General features: G+C 25.7%; 2 protein-coding genes across 2 annotated transcripts; one reads left to right on the top strand and one right to left on the bottom strand.

The window, feature by feature from the left end:
- Positions 1 to 9602: 9602 nt before the first annotated feature.
- On the top strand, positions 9603 to 13194 carry LOC122502583 (tyrosine-protein phosphatase non-receptor type 14). Its single transcript, XM_043612722.1, has 7 exons — positions 9603 to 9782; positions 10582 to 10932; positions 11193 to 11361; positions 11713 to 11874; positions 11959 to 12047; positions 12294 to 12492; positions 12784 to 13194. Exons 2-7 carry the CDS (start codon positions 10583 to 10585, stop codon positions 13090 to 13092), a joined length of 1278 nt encoding a protein of 425 aa, XP_043468657.1. The 5' UTR covers positions 9603 to 9782; position 10582; the 3' UTR covers positions 13093 to 13194.
- Positions 13195 to 17130: 3936 nt separating this feature from the next.
- Positions 17131 to 18384, bottom strand: LOC122502581 (guanine nucleotide-binding protein subunit gamma-1). The gene is made up of 2 exons (XM_043612720.1): positions 18229 to 18384; positions 17131 to 17388 (listed from the first exon to the last, which is right to left on the bottom strand). Exon 2 carries the CDS (start codon positions 17379 to 17381, stop codon positions 17169 to 17171), a length of 213 nt encoding a protein of 70 aa, XP_043468655.1. The 5' UTR covers positions 17382 to 17388; positions 18229 to 18384; the 3' UTR covers positions 17131 to 17168.
- Between the last annotated feature and the right edge of the window lie 27 nt (positions 18385 to 18411).

Genomic DNA, 18411 nt, shown 5'->3' with positions numbered 1-18411 from the left:
TTACTGTGAGGGAGCATTTACACCTTCGGTAAAAATTTCCCGAACGGAAAATTTTTCATTGGAGTAAGAGAGACAGACTGTGTATCTGACTCTCTTACTCCAATGCAAATTTTCCTTTCTGGACAATTTTTACAGATGGTGTAAACGCTCCATTATTGCTCGTTCAGATGGCGGGGTGAGGACAATGGGAAAATTGATCAATTTTGGATATTTTGGAGAATATTTCCGTGCGAATTATTTTAAAAAAAAATATTATTTATTACACCCAAGAACATATATGCTTTTCTCCTGGTTTGGACAACTTTTTGAAAAGTGGTGTGCCTTCTATAAGAATGTTTTAAGTCTATGGCGTGCTCCATTACGCCATAGACTTAAAACATTCTTCAGGCGCTTGTATACCTCCACGTTTCTGAGTATATTCAAAAACGTCCAGCGTTTTGATTGGCTTTTTTAGAAATTCTCTATGAGCATAGCCAATCAAGCTGTCCAAACAAACAAAGTGTAGTTGTATAAAAATTTGAAAGTGTGCAAGCACCTTTAAACCAAATGAAATTAGCAGGGGTGGGAAGGTAATTATAAAATGGTAATTATGGGGTGCTACCCTCTGTACCAAAAACATAAGTTCGAATGCTCATTATGCCGAATTTACAATTTAGAAATGACCAGATACGCGAATCCTCAATAACCTAAATTGTATATTGAATGAAATTCAAAAGTAGGGAATAATCATTTGATATATTCTGCATATGGAGAATATTATTTTAAACTAATTCTTTTTTTCCACAATTTGAAATTATTGCAATTTTTATTTTTGGAATTTCCACTTTACCTACATTTTAATAGATCGAAACGTAAAATATCAGAATTGACATTTAATTGAAATATGATGGAGAATAAATATATATTCACTGAATAAAAAGATTAAATAATTATTAAATGTTTGAATTTAATAAAAACATATTGTTCAAAAGTTACAGTGCGAATTGTACAGAATATATATTAATAAGAAATATAATTTGGCAGAATGTCGATTCGATCGATTTTATATTTGCAAGAAATTCAATTTGACAGAATATCAATTTATAAGAAACACGTTTTCGTAGAACTTTAACTTGTCAGAATTGTAATTTTGTAGAATATTAATATTGGCAAATCTAATTTTGGTAGAAATCTGCTTTATCAGAATGATCACATGTTCGAATCCTCAAAAGTTAGAATTCCATTTTTACCGAAAATGGATTCCACATAAATATTTGGCGCAAATTTTAAAATCGACCAATCAGAAATCAGAATTTTAAAATTTGCGCCAAATATTTATGTGGAATCCATTTTCGGTAAAAATGGAATTCTAACTTTTGAGGATTCGAACATGTGATCATTCTGATAAAGCAGATTTCTACCAAAATTAGATTTGCCAATATTAATATTCTACAAAATTACAATTCTGACAAGTTAAAGTTCTACGAAAACGTGTTTCTTATAAATTGATATTCTGTCAAATTGAATTTCTTGCAAATATAAAATCGATCGAATCGACATTCTGCCAAATTATATTTCTTATTAATATATATTCTGTACAATTCGCACTGTAACTTTTGAACAATATGTTTTTATTAAATTCAAACATTTAATAATTATTTAATCTTTTTATTCAGTGAATATATATTTATTCTCCATCATATTTCAATTAAATGTCAATTCTGATATTTTACGTTTCGATCTATTAAAATGTAGGTAAAGTGGAAATTCCAAAAATAAAAATTGCAATAATTTCAAATTGTGGAAAAAAAGAATTAGTTTAAAATAATATTCTCCATATGCAGAATATATCAAATGATTATTCCCACGAAGTAGTATAAGGAGCTCCCACTCTATAGTCAATTTCAAAAAATCTTGTATCCATTTTCCAATTCTCTTTCGGCTTTGTTAGGTTAGCGATACTAGCGCAATCTTCAGAGAAAAGCGCTGCAACTGAAATTGCAAATGGCTGCGTATATAGTGATTGTATCTTTGAAAATTGACAGTTACGCACATGTTACACAGTTTCCAAGTTTTTTTTGAATGTTTTTGTCACGTTATTGTGAAGTTTTGTGTTTTGATAAAGGAAAAATACAATAATGTAAGTATAATTACATAAGTGTACTTTGTTTTCTAGAATTTTGTATTATTATTAACAATTAGTGTTTTACACACGAATCAGTTTAATTTTAAACAAAATCCAAATAGAATAAGTTATATTTTAAAAAAGTACCATCGAAATTATTCTGAGTAAGAAATGTAAAGTATAAAAAAATAATTAATTAAAGAAATTAACTTATCAGTAAATATTTTTTCCAAATTAATATGCAACAATAAAATATTTATATACAAAAATATATTTTTATCTGCATCGAAATAAACAGTATATTATTTGTGAAAAATCATTTAATATGTTTTGTAATGTGAAAATAATTTAAATTTTATAGCATATATTTTACAATCATCAAGTATATGTTAATTATTATTAGACTTTATTTAAAAAACAATTTTAAAATTTTGGTTTCAGGTCTCTGAGTTCTTGTTCTATTCCTGGTTGTAAATCATCTTACTCAAAAAATAAGAGAGATGAACATTTGACAGAGAAGCGTCATATATTTCAAACGAAAACGGTTAAGTATATTTAAAAAAAAATAATTTTATTGACATTTCAGTTAATTTTCAAATATATTTTATTTATTCATTGGTGTCAGTCTGTCTTGTCAGTCAACATATACATTGTAGGTATGAAATTTAATTAAATAACTTTTATAATGCACTTCTTTTTTTAGTTTAATGAGAAAAATTTATTTAAATTGTCAATTAAATTTTTTTGCATGTACAACGGTTGTATTAACATACTGTATTTCAATGTTATTATTTCCTCAGGAAGTTATTGCACAACAGTGGAAAAAACTGATTCCAAATGGTGACAAATTGAAAGAAAAGTTTGCTGTTTGCGACCTACACTTCGATAATGACGATATAATTTTTGAAGACGTAATCAAACTTTCAAACGGCAATGAATATCGTTCTCCACGGGCTCGGCCAATTCTTCGACCAAATTCTTTTCCAAAATATTTTCGTGATGTTTTAGAATCAAAAACATTTCTTCCAATACCTGATGTAGCAGTAGTTGTTGAAACGAATTTCGGAATCGAGACAGACTTTGGAAAAATTTACGACAATGCTCAAAACATTCCTCTGCCATCTTCATATTGGTTTTTAAGACGGTGTCCAAATTCTATTGCAATTAATAAGTGGCAAGAAACAATGAAACGTTCTTCTTTGAGACTTGTCATAGATAAAACCAAAAAAGTCAATGTAATTTTTTTTATGCGCACATAAATTATTATATAGTTATGAAGGCAAATATAACAATTTGAAATTTTTCTTTCAGATTTACTTTGAAGAAATTGAAGTGAAATTGCCTGGAATCGATTACATTGAAAACGTGAACAATCTTGAATCCTTGCTGAAGGAATTGGATAAAGTCAATCCTTGTGAGAAGTGTGATAAGCCAAGGTTAATAATTAAGTGATATATGAAATAAAGTATCATGAGTATACTAGTCTAAAAAAAGGCAGATATGTTATCAACATTTAATATTTTTTTCAGAGCACAAAATTGTATTGGATTTGTTTTGATAAAAGAAAAAGGAAGAAGAGGAATTCAGTCCAAGTATTGTGCACCCTGCAAAAATTTATGGCAATTAATGCGTGGCAGGAAGAGCGACAAACATAAAAGAAAAGAATGGAACATTAAACATAAGAAATTGTCAAAAAATGTTCACAAAATTAGGCGAGCTAAGAACAATTTGGAGAAAAAGGTAAGAACTTAACAAAGCTCTATTCATTTAATAACATTACATGTGAAAAAATGATTACTTTCTTAAAAACAAAATAAATATTGAATTTTAGGGGAACAAAATGAAGGATGTTTTAAAAGCATTACAGGAAAAGTGTGCACAGACGAAAGAGGAAACTATTTCCGAAGCGATTAGTGGTTTATCCACTAGTGAGCAATTAGCTGTGCAGGCCTGTTTGAAAGCATCGAAATTGAAAGGACCAAGAGGAGCTAGGTACAGCAGACAGTGGGTGTACGAATGTGTTTTATTACGCATTAAAAGCAAAAAGGCTTACAAGCATTTAAGAAGCCATAAGATTCTTGCCTTGCCGTCATTCCAAACATTAGATAGGTGTATGCGTAGAATGAAAAGTTCTTACGGCTTTGACGGAAACGTGTTCGAGGCTTTAAAGCTAAAAACGGAATCAATGAACGATATTGATAAACATGGTGAGAGATTATCCATAATAAAAATTGAGTGATTTTTAAAAATATTTTTAACCCCTCTCACTCTCTTTTGTAACATATTATTTAAAAAAATGTTGTTTACGGATGACCCGCAAGTAAGAGAATTATATTATGTTATTTTGTTAACACATAAAAATAAATATAATAAAATATAATTATTGAAATGAAAAATGTTTGACAGTTTAATTTTTTAAATGTTAGAAGAAAACATAATAAGGGTAGCTGAATTTGGTTTTATTAATTAAAAAAAAGGTTCATATGAATAATGAATATAAATTATCATAAGTTACATTTTACAAAAAAATAATTTTCTGCTTGTATATATTGCAGGTGCAATACTAATTGATGAAGTTAAATTGTCAGTAGCACTCGCGTATAACACCGTAAATTTAAAATTCGAAGGTTTCACAAATTTAGGCGATTATACACCTGAGCACAAGAAATCAGAATTAGCAGACCACGCCCTTGTATTTATGTTCCAGTCATTTATGACTGGACAAGTACAAACTCTGGGATGTTTCCTTAGCAAAGGAAGTGCGTCTGGTACTGTGCTGCACAAATTATTAATCGAGTGCATAATGTTGGCAGAGAATTGTGGTTTGAAAATTGATGTTGTAACATCTGACGGTGCCACATGGAACAGAAAAATGTGGGAGTTGTTCGGTGTTAAGGAAGAAAACGTTAGCGTTGAACACATTTTTGACAAAAATCGCCGTCTGTGGTTTATTTCTGATTTTCCGCACCTAATTAAATGTCTGCGAAACTTTTTTATAAAATTGCATATTCGAGAAGGAATTTTGGTAAAAATTTTAAAAATGATTTTAAATTTTAAAAATAATTAAATTAAACAATTTATGAATTGTATTTTCAGACTCCAGATGGTATAATATCATTGTTAATTTGGTATTCCTTACTTGAAGTGGAAAACACAACTTCATATGGCATAAAATGCAATTACAAGTTGCGGATTGATCACCTCGAACCAAAATACTTCCAGAAAATGAATGTCGCAATGGCTTTTCAGGTAAATTTATTGTACAACTTTAATTTTTATTTTGCAGATTCATATTACATGTTTCAAATTTTTTAATAGTTTTTTGGAATAGCAGAACTTTTGGAATTGTATAAAGATAGACACGATGAATTGGAAGATTGTGCAACAACAATTCAATTTTGTAAGAGAATAAAAAATCTCATAACTGCCATGAATAGCCGAACAGCATTTAATTCTATGTCTCCTGGAAACGAAGCTTTTACCGTATGATAGAAAGTTAACAACAAATGATAATTGCTGTAGATTATAATAATAATAAGTACATAATAATTGAATAATAATTTACTTTCAGGTTGTGCAAAATTTCTTAAGTTATTTAAAAGAGTGGAAGCAAATCACTGATTCTCAAAATCATAAATTTATTCCTGAGCCAACTTATTATGGATTGCTTGTTTCTTTGCAAGCCACATTAGAGTTGTGCACTTATTTAGTGCAGAACTGTGGCTTCAAATACCTGCTGACAGCACGTCTGAATCAAGATGCTCTAGAAGTAAATTTTAATTTATAATATTTATTTGAAAATAATCTTTTATTATTTAGATTAATTGATAATGGGTTCTTGTTACAGCGTTTTTTCGGAATGATGAGAGAAAGTTGTGGGGCAAATGATCATCCGGATGCAAATTTGTTCTTACAAATGTACCGGTTAGTCTCCACTTACTCAATTTCTCGTCCACCAAAGGGATCGAATGTAAGCAGTTCTGAAATTTTGGATGTATTACTTGGAATCACTCATTTAGAGGATTCCAATGAAAGGAAAGAGCAGTGGGAAAATAAACTAGATACAATTTTAGAGGGGCGCATGATTATTCCCCAAATGTCATTTTTCCGAAATGTCATTTTACCGAACTGCACTTTTGCGAATACTCATTTTTGCGAAAAGCCAATTTTGCGAAATGTCACTTTTGCGAATTGTCATTTTTTCGAAAAGCTATTTTTGCGAATTGTCATTTTTGCGAATCGCCATTTTTACGAATTGTCAATTTTCCGAAAAGTCATTTTTGCGAATCGACATTTTTACGAATTGTCAATTTTCCGAAAAGTCATTCTTGCGAATTGTCATTTTTACGAAAAGACATTTTTGTGAAATGTCATTTTTGCTAAAAGTCATTTTTACGAATTGCCATTTTTGCGAATTGTCATTTTTAAGAAATGTCATTTTTGCGAATTGTCACTTTTGCGAATCGCTATTTTTACGAATCGTCATTTTTACGAATTGTCATTTTTGCGAATAGTCATTTTTGCGAATAGTCATTTTTGCGAAAAGTTATTTTTACGAATTGTTATTTTTGCGAATTGTCATTTTTGCGAAAAGCTATTTTTACGAACTGTCATTTTTGCGAATCGACATTTTTACGAATTGTCAATTTTCCGAAAAGTCATTTTTGCGAATCGCCATTTTTACGAATTGTCAATTTTTCGAAAAGTCATTTTAGCGAATTGTCATTTTTGCGAAAAATACAATAGTGGATTTATAGACCTACAAGTTTTCTATTGTATTTTTCGCAAAAATGACAATTCGCAAAAATGAATTTTCGGAAATTTGACTATTCGTAAAAATGTCGATTCGCAAAAATGACTTTTCGGAAAATTGACAATTCGTAAAAATGGCGATTCGCAAAAATGACAATTCGCAAAAATGACTTTTCGGAAAATTGACAATTCGTAAAAATGTCGATTCGTAAAAATAACTTTTCGCAAAAATGACTATTCGCAAAAATGACAATTCGTAAAAATGGCGATTCGTAAAATAGCGATTCGCAAAAGTGACAATTCGCAAAAATGACATTTCTTAAAAATGACACTTCGCAAAAATGGCAATTCGTAAAAATTACTTTTCGCAAAAATGGCTTTTCGTAAAAATGACATTTCATAAAAATGTCTTTTCGTAAAAATGACAATTCGCAAAAATGAGTTTTCGAAAAATTGACAAATCGTAAAAATGGCAAATCGCAAAAATGACTTTTCGGAAAATTGACAATTCGTAAAAATGTCCATTCGCAAAAATGACAATTCGCAAAAATAGCTTTTCGCGAAAATGACAATTCGCAAAAGTGACATTTCGCAAAATTGGCTTTTCGCAAAAATGACTATTCGCAAAAGTGCAGTTCGGTAAAATGACATTTCGGAAAAATGACATTTGGGGAATAATCATGCGTCCCAATTTTAGACAAAGGAAATATCAGTATTCTTCCCGATATCGAAAATATTGACAAGGAACATGATTATCCTTGGTCCCAACCATCGAAATATGCAATTAGTTACATGGCTGGCTATGTTGCAAGAAAAGCGATAATGAGATTCTGCAAGTATGTCGATGGGAAAAAGCAAACGTCATGTGAAGATTGTGTTGTTACTTTGATTTTACCATCAAATGAAAGTATCCCTGAGAACCATAAATTTATTGAAATAAAATCACGGGGATATTTAAAACACCCCTCAAAGCAGTTAGTCAGCTTGATTACTTCCATTGAAAATGCTATAATGGAAGTGGTACAAGCAGGCTTACCTCAAGCTGATACGTTGTTTAAAGTTACAGAGAAATTAGAGGAAATGTCTCCAATCTCACATGTCGGGTGTTTAAATCACAGTAACAATTTGACAAGGCGAGTTATGAGCTTTTACTTAACCACTAGAATGCATTTTTTAGCAAGGCAAACAAATCTTAACAGTATTGAAAAACGTCAAAGCAAAGAAAAAAGAAAAGCGTCGAAATTAACATCATATGGGGATATATCGAAAGTGCCTGTTGCTGCAAAGAAGAGACGTACAGAATTAGAAGATTTAAATGAATAGGAATAAAAATAAAACAATTTCAGAGAAGTAAAAAATAACAATGTTACCAAAATTTATAATAGGGAAATTTATACAATTATTATAACATGTGTTACTGAATGTAACGATAGCAATAATAATTTTAAAAACTGACGTTCACATAATAAATAAATCAATAAGAAAACTACATATAAAAATATACATATATTTTACATTGTTGTGTATTTTTTGTACAAAATATTATAAATTTGTTTTTAATAATTAATAATAAATATATTTTTATTTATTACTATTTTTCTAAAAAGTTCATTTTATATATATTCATAACATTAATATTCACGAATTAAATAGCCTTTCGTAAAAGGCATACTTTTAATTAATTAATTAGTGTTTAATTGATAAAAATATTAATTAAATTTACAATTTATTTACAATTTTCATTTTTTAAATTTATGGATACTTATCAACTTTTTCTAAAATGCTTCCCAAATCATCAGTACTCATTACCCGAATATATTCAGAGAATGGTACTAATATATCATCGACATAAATCTGTATTTCATGTCTCGGAAGTACTGCTACTCTTTTTCTCACATATCCATTATCTTCAACTCGTTGGAATCCAAAGAATAAGTGATTCCCTCGTGAAAAAACCCATTTTTCTGAAGGAAGTTTCACTGAATCGATATTTTCTTGTAAATATTCAAATGTACACACATCTTTTTTATTAGAATCCACGGTTTTTGACATTCTAACCTGTAAAAATGAATTTACATAAAACCACGGAATATTTTTCATTTAAACTTTAAATATAAATTTTCAATCTACATAATATTGTACATGTTAAAAAATAATTCAAATACAATATCACAATATCAAAAATTACACTTGCACTACATTACTATTTACATTTTATACTTACTGCTTTAATTATACAAAATTTTAAAATCACTTCTCACGCAAATTGATTTACTCTTTTCCTTCTTCTCTTTGTGGTTTTTGTCTTTGCACATTTAATTTAAAAGATTTAAAAACACTATTTTGTGAAGTCGCATAATATTTCAGATGACATGACAGATGATCATCAGACGCGTAGCAGACGATAATTTAAATGTTTCGAAATTTTCACGTTAGGTTTGCTAGTATCGCTAACCTAACAAAACCGAAAGAGAATTGGAAAATGAATACATGTTTGTAAGGGAAGTGGGAGCTCCTTTCGTGATTATTCCCTACTTTTGAATTTCATTCAATATACAATTTAGGTTATTGAGGATTCGCGTATCTGGTCATTTCTAAATTGTAAATTCGGCATAATGAGCATTCGAACTTATGTTTTTGGTACAGAGAGTAGCACCCCGTAATTATGGTTTAATTTCCGATTTAAAATGTCAATGTCGCTGCGATCGGATTTTATTTTACTCCAAACATAACCTTATCAGTTGACAAATAATGTAAAAAAAAAAAATAATAAACGTAATTAAAAGAATCATAACATGTTTCTCAATCAAAATTCCATTTCACAACAAAAGCGTGAGAAAAAAATATGAGAAATTAAAAATTATTTTTCAAAATTTTATTCGTTTTTTTGTCAGAAAAAAGAAAATTGGTTTCTAAAACAAAAAAGGTAAGTTTCGTCAATATATGTCATATTTCTATTATTTTCTTTATCCCTGCAATAATTTTAATATTTCCACTTTATTTATACTATATCAAGAAATGCGATAATAACTTTTACGAAAAAGTTCCGAATTTTCACACTTCTTGTTAAAAAATAGTTTTCAATATTTTTTTTCAACAAAATATGCACTACTTACAGAAAATGTCTGTTTTGAAAATTTGTTACTATTTTTAGAAATATGTGTATATCTTCAATGTAAACACAAACGCTTCATTTTGTTTTAATTTATTTTTACAAAAAGGTTATCAAAAATGTATTTTTAACATTTTGTCGAGGACAAAGTGATTTATAAATAAAGAAACTTTCTTTTAAATTCACATTTTTCAAAGGGTTTTTTTTAAGGTGATTAATAAAAACAAGAAAGAATTTTCAAAAAAAATTAATTAAAATAATTTTATAAAAAATGAATAAAATATAATTATAAATTTAAACATTTTTATTTAATTACCAAATTAATAAATTTTAAAGCATTTTCTCTGTTTTTTTTTAGTGTTGAAAAAGATTTGTTAACTATAACAATTTTGTAGAATTAATTTTTTTAAAAAAGTTTAATTTTTTTTTTTTTTGAAATTTCCGAGTAATCAAAATTTCGTAAAATTGAATTGCAAAAAAAAAATGGATTTGAATATTCTCAAAGAATTTTTCAAAAATTATTAATAATAATTGATTTAAAGAAAAAATTTTAGTTAAAAATTGTTGAAAATAATAAAAAAGGATGAGTAATAAAAGAATTTTTCTGTTCTAGAATGCCGTTTAAATTTTATTTGAAAAAAAGTCGACAGTACGATGTTGTTTCGAAAAATCAATACGTTATTTGCATTGAACTATTGGACACAACATCAATAGAATGTACATTAAGTATTGGAAGTACAGGAAGAGAATGTCTAATAAATGTAACGCAGAGACTTGGCCTGGGACAACCGGAATTTTTTGGCCTGTGTTATATTTGCAAAGACAGTCCAAATACCTCGCGATGGATCAATATGGACAAACCCCTAAAAAGACAATTGGAAAAGAAAGCTAAAAATTTCATTGTTTATCTTCGTGTGATGCATTATATTTTTGATGTTCAATTCATTCAAGACGACTTTACTCGGTATGTATTTTTTATTTTAAATCATTTCAAATTATAAGTAATTTAATTTATTAGCTGTTTAAATATTTAATCTAATTTTTTAAATTATAAAGTTTTAATTAATATTTTTTTAGTTTTTAGTATTTTAGACTAGTTTTAGTTTTGTTTAGTAATAAAGAAAAAGTAGTTAGTAATTTTTCAAAGAAGAAAAAGAAAAGAAAATTTTTTTTTGTCGAATTCTTTATAATAATAGAAATTTAATTTCGTTTTTCTTTTTCCAGATATCACTATTATTTACAATTGAAAAATGATATTTTAGAGGGTAAAATAACTTATGATGCGAGACAAGCCTCTTTATTGGCGAGTTATTCAATGCAGGCGGAATTTGGAAATTATGACGCAGACAGACACTCGCCAGAATGCTTACAACAAGATATTTTCTTTCCAAAAGTGAGATTTTCCATTAGAATTTACAATTTTTCTACATAGTTATTAAAAAATGAAACTTATTTCAATTCTTATATATAGTGTGAAAAATAACTATAGACAAATCTTCAAAAAATATTTTTTAATAATTTCTCGAATTAAATTTTTGAAATTTACAATTGAAAAGAGTTTCAAATAAATATTGCAATTTTGTCAAATTTAATTGAAAATAATTGATTTTTTTTAAAGTGTTTTATAAAAATTTTTGAAAATCAACTTTTTAAGAATTTTAATTGCAAATTTTGAAAATAATTGAAATTAAATTCCTCGGAAGAATTTAATTTTAAAAAAAATGTTTAATATGAATTATTTTAGGTACTAATAGAAGCTGAACCAAGAGCGCAGGAAACACTTTTAAATGATGCGATTTGCCAATTTAAAAGTTTAACCGGAGTCACACAGTCTGCGGCCGAAGAAATGTATATTATGACTGTAATGCAAATGGAAGGTTACGGTTACGAAACTTTCGTTGCAAAGGTGGGAATTTTTTATTTAAATCTCAAGTTTATTATCTCTCTTTCTCTCTGTTTAAAATTTTTTTAATTACGTACCAATTTACAGGATGAAGGTAACAATGAAATAATCCTCGGCATCTCCATTAATGGTATAATGGTTGGTTCATCTACGTCACAATCCGCCAAATTTTACAGGTGAAAAACAATTTTTTATTCATATTCCTTATTATAATTTTCCTTACATAATTATTATTTTCTAAAATAATTTCGATTTTTTTTCTTTTTTTTCAAAATTTTCATTTTTTGCTTTTCTTCTAGGCATGAAAAGTAATCTAAATATTGTTTCCCCTGTGACAATAATTCGTTATTATCATATTGTTAATATTATTTAATTAATAATTGTTATAAAATCTAAATTTTTCTTCTATTCTTTTTTTCTAGATGGTCTGAAATTAGTAACGTAATTAGTCACAAAAAGACTTTTAGAATCGAATGGCAAGTGGAAGGCGAAACACCGAAGCAATTTACTTTTGGTGAATCACGATTAGCAAAATATGCCTGGCAATTGTGTATCACGAAGCACACATTTGCTCAGCGTCTAAACGAACAATTAAACGAGCGCGTCACTAATGGAAATTTCGTAAGTTACTTCTTTTTTTCGTTTTTAAAATCCACCAATTTTGACTATAAAGGAAGATACGAAATTTCGACTCTCAAAAATCGCCAAAATCGACTTTTATTGTAATAAAGGTTTCGCACTCGTTAATTAATTTAGAAAAAGTATCTTTAAGACCGAAAAAACATAGTAAATTAATTTTATATAAAAAACGAAGTAAATAATATAAATAATAAAATAACAATAATAAATAAATAATATATTAAAATATATAAAATATATATAAAATAAATAATATATTTGATGTTATTGTAGAATGAGACGAATGAACAAATAGCGTCACTGCGTTTGGATCATCAACCGGAGAATCACATGCGGTGGACGAGTTACAGCGATTTGTCGACTTCTCCATGTCCCGTTGTTTCTGTTTCATCGAAAGATACGAGTAATTTGCAAGCTCTGCTTCCGCCTTATAGACCAGCGCCCGATTATGATACGGCAATGCAAATGAAGTACAATAATGGTGCTATTAATTCACAACCGTATTACGCTAATCAATCGACAATTATTGGAGCCGATCTCTCATGTTTGATAAACAATGTCGCTAATCGTAACAGATATTAACAAAAAAATTTTAATTTTAATTCTCCTTTTTATCTCATTTTAATTTCAAAGAAAATTTGTAAAATTTCCTTTAAATTTTAAACTTCTTCTATTTATTTTTATTTTCTTTAAATTTTTCACATTTTTTTAGAAATTAATTTTAAACATATGTAAATTTTATATTTGAGCTTTTGCAGTATTTAAAAATTTTACAAACATCGAGAGTAGATTTATCTTTATTTTATTTTTATTTAAATAGTTTTTTGTATTTATTTTACTACTTTGAAGTAATTGATATTTTTTAATAGCTTTTTTGTGATATATTTTCAGTTTATTTTTAATTTAGTTCATTTTTTTTTAATTATTTAGTAAATACTATGTAATTTTTCATTCTTAGAAATCTATTGATTTTTAAAACTTATTTTAAAAAACATTATTATATAATATTTTAAAAAATGTGCGAAAAATCTGTTTTTGAACGATTTTCAAATTCTTTAAAAATTTCAAAATCGTCGATTTTTTTCTACAGAAAATTTGAAAAATAATTAAAATGCGACAAAATTTGATAATTTTTAACATATTTCAACAAAAAAAATGTGTGCGAAAAATCATTATTTTGAACGATTTTCAAATTCTTTGAAAATTTCAAAATCGGTCGATTTTTTAAATTTAAATTTGAATTATTTTTTGATTAAAAATTAATTAATTAAATCAAATTTTTAATTAAAAATAAGATAAATTTAAAAATTCATAACTTTATTTCAAATTAAATTATTTTATTTATGTAGAAATTTTTACTACAAAAAAATGTTTATTTTTAACTTTAAAATGATAATTTAAATTTTTTTCAATTTGCTTAATTTTGAAATAATGTGTGTTTCAATTATTTATATTTTAATTATTCTTTTTTGTGAATTGAAATAAATTTTGTTTGTGTTTGGTGAAAATTTAATTAAATTTTAAAAGAACAGAAACGGATTTAATTGTCATAGTTAAATTTTTTACGCAAGTTGTAAAACATGAGAAATGTATATCGTTGTATATTGTAAATTTTTACTGAACAATTGTCAGTTTATTTTATAAAAAATTATATATAATAAATACAAATTTTAATTTCATCATTTTCAACCTTTTTTTTAATTCACTAGTAGTTGATGATTCTTGGTATTTTCTTAAAACATTTTTAATTTACTGTTAATTTGTTGGTTTTTTTTATTAATTACTTTAACAAACACTTAAATAATTTTTAACATATTTTGCCAAACAAAAAAAGAATTTTTTGTTAAAAACTTGCGTTTAATATTTATTATAAAAATTCATTACAAAGTGATAATAATAATTTGAATGTTCTTTCATTCATTCATTCACTTTTTCTGTCCCTCAGACTCTGAAGTTGTCTTTTGTTTATACTTTTGTTTTTTATTATCTTTAGATAGATTGTATATTTTATTATTATTAGCAATTTATTCATTCAATTCATTATTGTTATACAAATTACAAAATTTTTTATTTTCAAATATAAATTTTTTAATTAATTTCATAATCAAAATTTAAAAAATTCACGTACAAAACTAATTATTACTGTTCATATTTTCAAAAATTTTAATAAAATTTTACGCCAAAAATTCAATTATTTTCCGAAAATTTTAATAAATCCTTTTAAACAATTCAATTATTTTTTTAAATTGTAAAATCTTTACAAAAATTCAATGATTTTTAAAACAATTTTAATTAAATTCCTCGGGAGAATTTAATTTTTAAAAAAAAATTTAACACATTTCGAAAAAATTAAATGTTTTTCTAAAATTTTAATAAATCCTATGAAAAAATTCAATTCTTTTTATAAATAGTAAAATTTTTCGCAGTAATTCAATTATTTTTATAAATAGTAAAATCCTTTGCAGAAATTCAATTATTTTCAAAACAATTTTAATTGAATTCCTCGGATGAATTCAAATATTTAAAAATATTTCCACGAATTTCAATTATGTCCTAAAATTTTAATAAATTCTTCGAAACAATTCAACTATTTTTATAAATACAGTCTTTTTATAAATACATTATCCTTCGCAAGAATTCAATTATTTTCAATTCACTTTTAATAAAATTCTTCTTCATAAAATTCAATTGCTTTCAAAATTGCCAATTAAAATTATTAAAGAAATTCCATTAGTTTAAAAAAAAATGCAAAGAAATTCTGCAATAGAATTTAATTAGGATTTTTAAAAATTAATAAAATTCTTTGCGAGAATTCAATTATTTTTCTAAATAATAAAATTCTTTGAAGAAATTCTATTATTATCACATTTTTTGATAAAATTCTTTGCAACAATTTGATGATTTTCAAAACATTAATTTTAAAATTAAAAATATTTGAAATGAAAAATTATAAAAAAGTTAAGAAACAAAAAAGCAAACAACAATTATTTATTTGTTAAAATTAAAAATTGTAATGACAAATAGAAATTATTAGAATTTTTTTCACTTCTTTTCATTAAAATACTAAAATTTTGTTAAATTTTATGTTTTGTCAAATTGAAATTATTTTTGTTCTTTACTTCTAAGGAAAATTAGAAAATTGTTAAACAATTATGATTAAGAAATAGAAAATTTATTTATTTTGCATTATTTTTGTTTATGAATCACAATATTTTTAACATAATTATTATTTTGTTTTAGAAAAAGAAGAAAAATATTTTCACAATTTCTATTTTTAATCTTATTTTTATCATTTTAATTCAATTATCATTTTCTAGAATTTTAAATTATTTATTTTACGAAAAATATTGAATTTCTTAAAAAATTATTATTATTTATGAAAATAATTGAATTTTTGTGACATTTTTATTATTTATGAAAATAATTACATGTTTGCATACAATTTTATTAAAAAATTTGAAAAAATTTTGATAATAATTGAAATTAGGACAAGAATTTTTTTTAAGCATTTATGGAAACAATTGAACTTTGGAGAAGAATTTTGTTATTTATAAAAAATATTTGGGATCTTTAGCAGAATTTTTTTTTAAATTTTGAACATAGTTGAAATTTTTAAGAAGGATTTTAATTTTTGTTTGAAAATAATTGAATTTCTGCAATTATTTGTAATTTCTCCAAAATTGAATTTTTTTTAGTGTTTTCAACAAAAATTTAAATTAGAAAATTTTTATATTCTACACGGAAAAAAATACTAGGCTAAAAACACATGAGCGTCTGTTGTGTATATTGCACGCACACTACCATGCGTGATTAGCTTGGAATCCATCCTATTTTCGCATGGTGCTGTGGCAAAAGTCACAAAAGCCATGCATTTTTAGTAAACTCCTGTGTGATATTTGCAAAATGGGCTCATGTAAAAATCGAACCAATAGACTCCATGCATTATTAGGCTGATTTTTTTTTCCGTGTATTATTTTTAAAATTTATTGATAATTTTTTTTTTTAAGAAAGTCAGTAAGAAGTTAAGCGCGCGGATTGTTTCTAGTGGATTATTATTATTAAGGAACATCGAAGATTTATGAAAAAGAAAATATTAAGAAAACAAAAATATTTTTTGACAAATCTATATTTTTTTAAATATTTCGTTATATTTTTTACAAAATCTATTTTCACGATATTTCTCTTAGATTCGTAAATAATTGTACATTTTCCTAATTCGATTGTTCTTTTAAGGCACAATTTGATTTATTTTCGGTTTTAGTTTCAATTTTTTAATTTAAAAATACAAAAATCTTTCGCTTACTTTTTAAAAAAATACCTACATTAAAAAATTTTCATTTACAAAAATTCTTCTCTTTACATTTAGAAAATGAAATTTTATAAAAACGCTGGTGTAAATATTTAAAAAAAAAATGAAATTATTTTCAAAAAGATTGTAAATATTACATTAAAGTAGTAATAAAAGTAAAAGAGCAGAAAAAAAACTTTGACAGAAAATCGTAAAATTATTTATGGAAAATAAATAATTTTTTTTTTTGTCGAGATTCAGTTTATAGACGATGAAAAAAAAGATGAGAATTTTCTTTTTTTTTGTCTTCATTTTTGAATTTCGTTTTTTTCTTTTTGGTTAATTTCCAAACGAACACATTAAACATTGACTAGAGAAGAATGCAGGAACTTTTCTCACGAAATGGATTTGATTTTTGCGAAGAAAATCCTACGAGTAAACAATCTTCCTGCTCGTGTTCGGTGATATATTTCATAATATCCTCACAAGCTTTGCTCACTGTTACTCTTTTAATTGCAGCTTCACGACGAAGTTGCTCCGTCACTTGTCTTTGCTGCTGTAAAGTTGAAATTACCATATCCATGGTTTTTCTGTAATGAAAATTAATTCTATTAAGTCATTTCAAAGTTATTTCTGCTTTTGAAAAAAATTTCTAAATTTTACGTTATTTTTCCGGTTTTTTAAATTAAAATTTATTTTTGTTATTTCTTTATTATTTTTATTTACTTAGTCACTTATTTTTTAATTTTATTTACTTATGATTTATTTATTTACTAACAAATATGTTACGCGCGGAACGTGATAATTAATTTATTATTTATTATGCAAATTACAAAATTATTTTGTTATTTTCAAACATGAATTTTTGAATAATTTCAGATTCAAACTTTAAAAAAATTCAATCCTTAACTAAATTACTAATTAATTCTTCTTATTTATTAAATTCAAAAATTTTAATAACAAATTACCACTTGACAAAATTTTGTCTCCAATTTTCAAGTTATCTATGATTTTTGATAGAGTTATTTGTTTAACAAGTAAATAATTTGATTATAACATGTAACTGTTTGTGCTAATAAATTTTTTAAGTTTTTGAAAGAAAATATAAGTAAATTTTATTTATTTTAAGAAATTTAAAAACCGCAAGAATGAATTTCTTTTGAGGTTATGTTCGACTCATCGAGATAATTATTTTATATACTTTCAACAAATTTTTATAAACTCGGAAGAAAAATAAAATAAATAAAATAAATTTTATAGTTTCGACAATTTTTCAGTAAAATTAAAAATGAAAAATCCATTTCACTAAATAGAATAATTGTGGGTGTGGCTATTATTAATTTAATAACAGGAAATAGACTATTTTTAATACAATTAATGATTTAATTCTAAAAAGTGTACGAATCTCTTGAAATGAAAAATAAACTTACCTGTAAATTTATCAAAAATTGTTGACGGAAAGTAACTTCCTTCAAAGTTTACACTTGTCAAAAGGAAAAGGAATAACAATGATGAAATGACAGACGGACAAAGTGACAATGACAAACAGACAAAAGTTGACAGATAGAAAGAGACAAGTGATAGATGGCGTTGTAAAAATGTTGTTTTTAGTG

Source organism: Leptopilina heterotoma, unplaced genomic scaffold (genome assembly GCF_015476425.1).
Source record: "Leptopilina heterotoma isolate Lh14 unplaced genomic scaffold, ASM1547642v1 Lhet_235, whole genome shotgun sequence".
NCBI classification, from domain to species: domain Eukaryota; kingdom Metazoa; phylum Arthropoda; class Insecta; order Hymenoptera; family Figitidae; genus Leptopilina; species Leptopilina heterotoma.
Note: the sequence above shows the minus strand (reverse complement) of the source record. Positions and strands in the feature narration are given on the sequence as shown.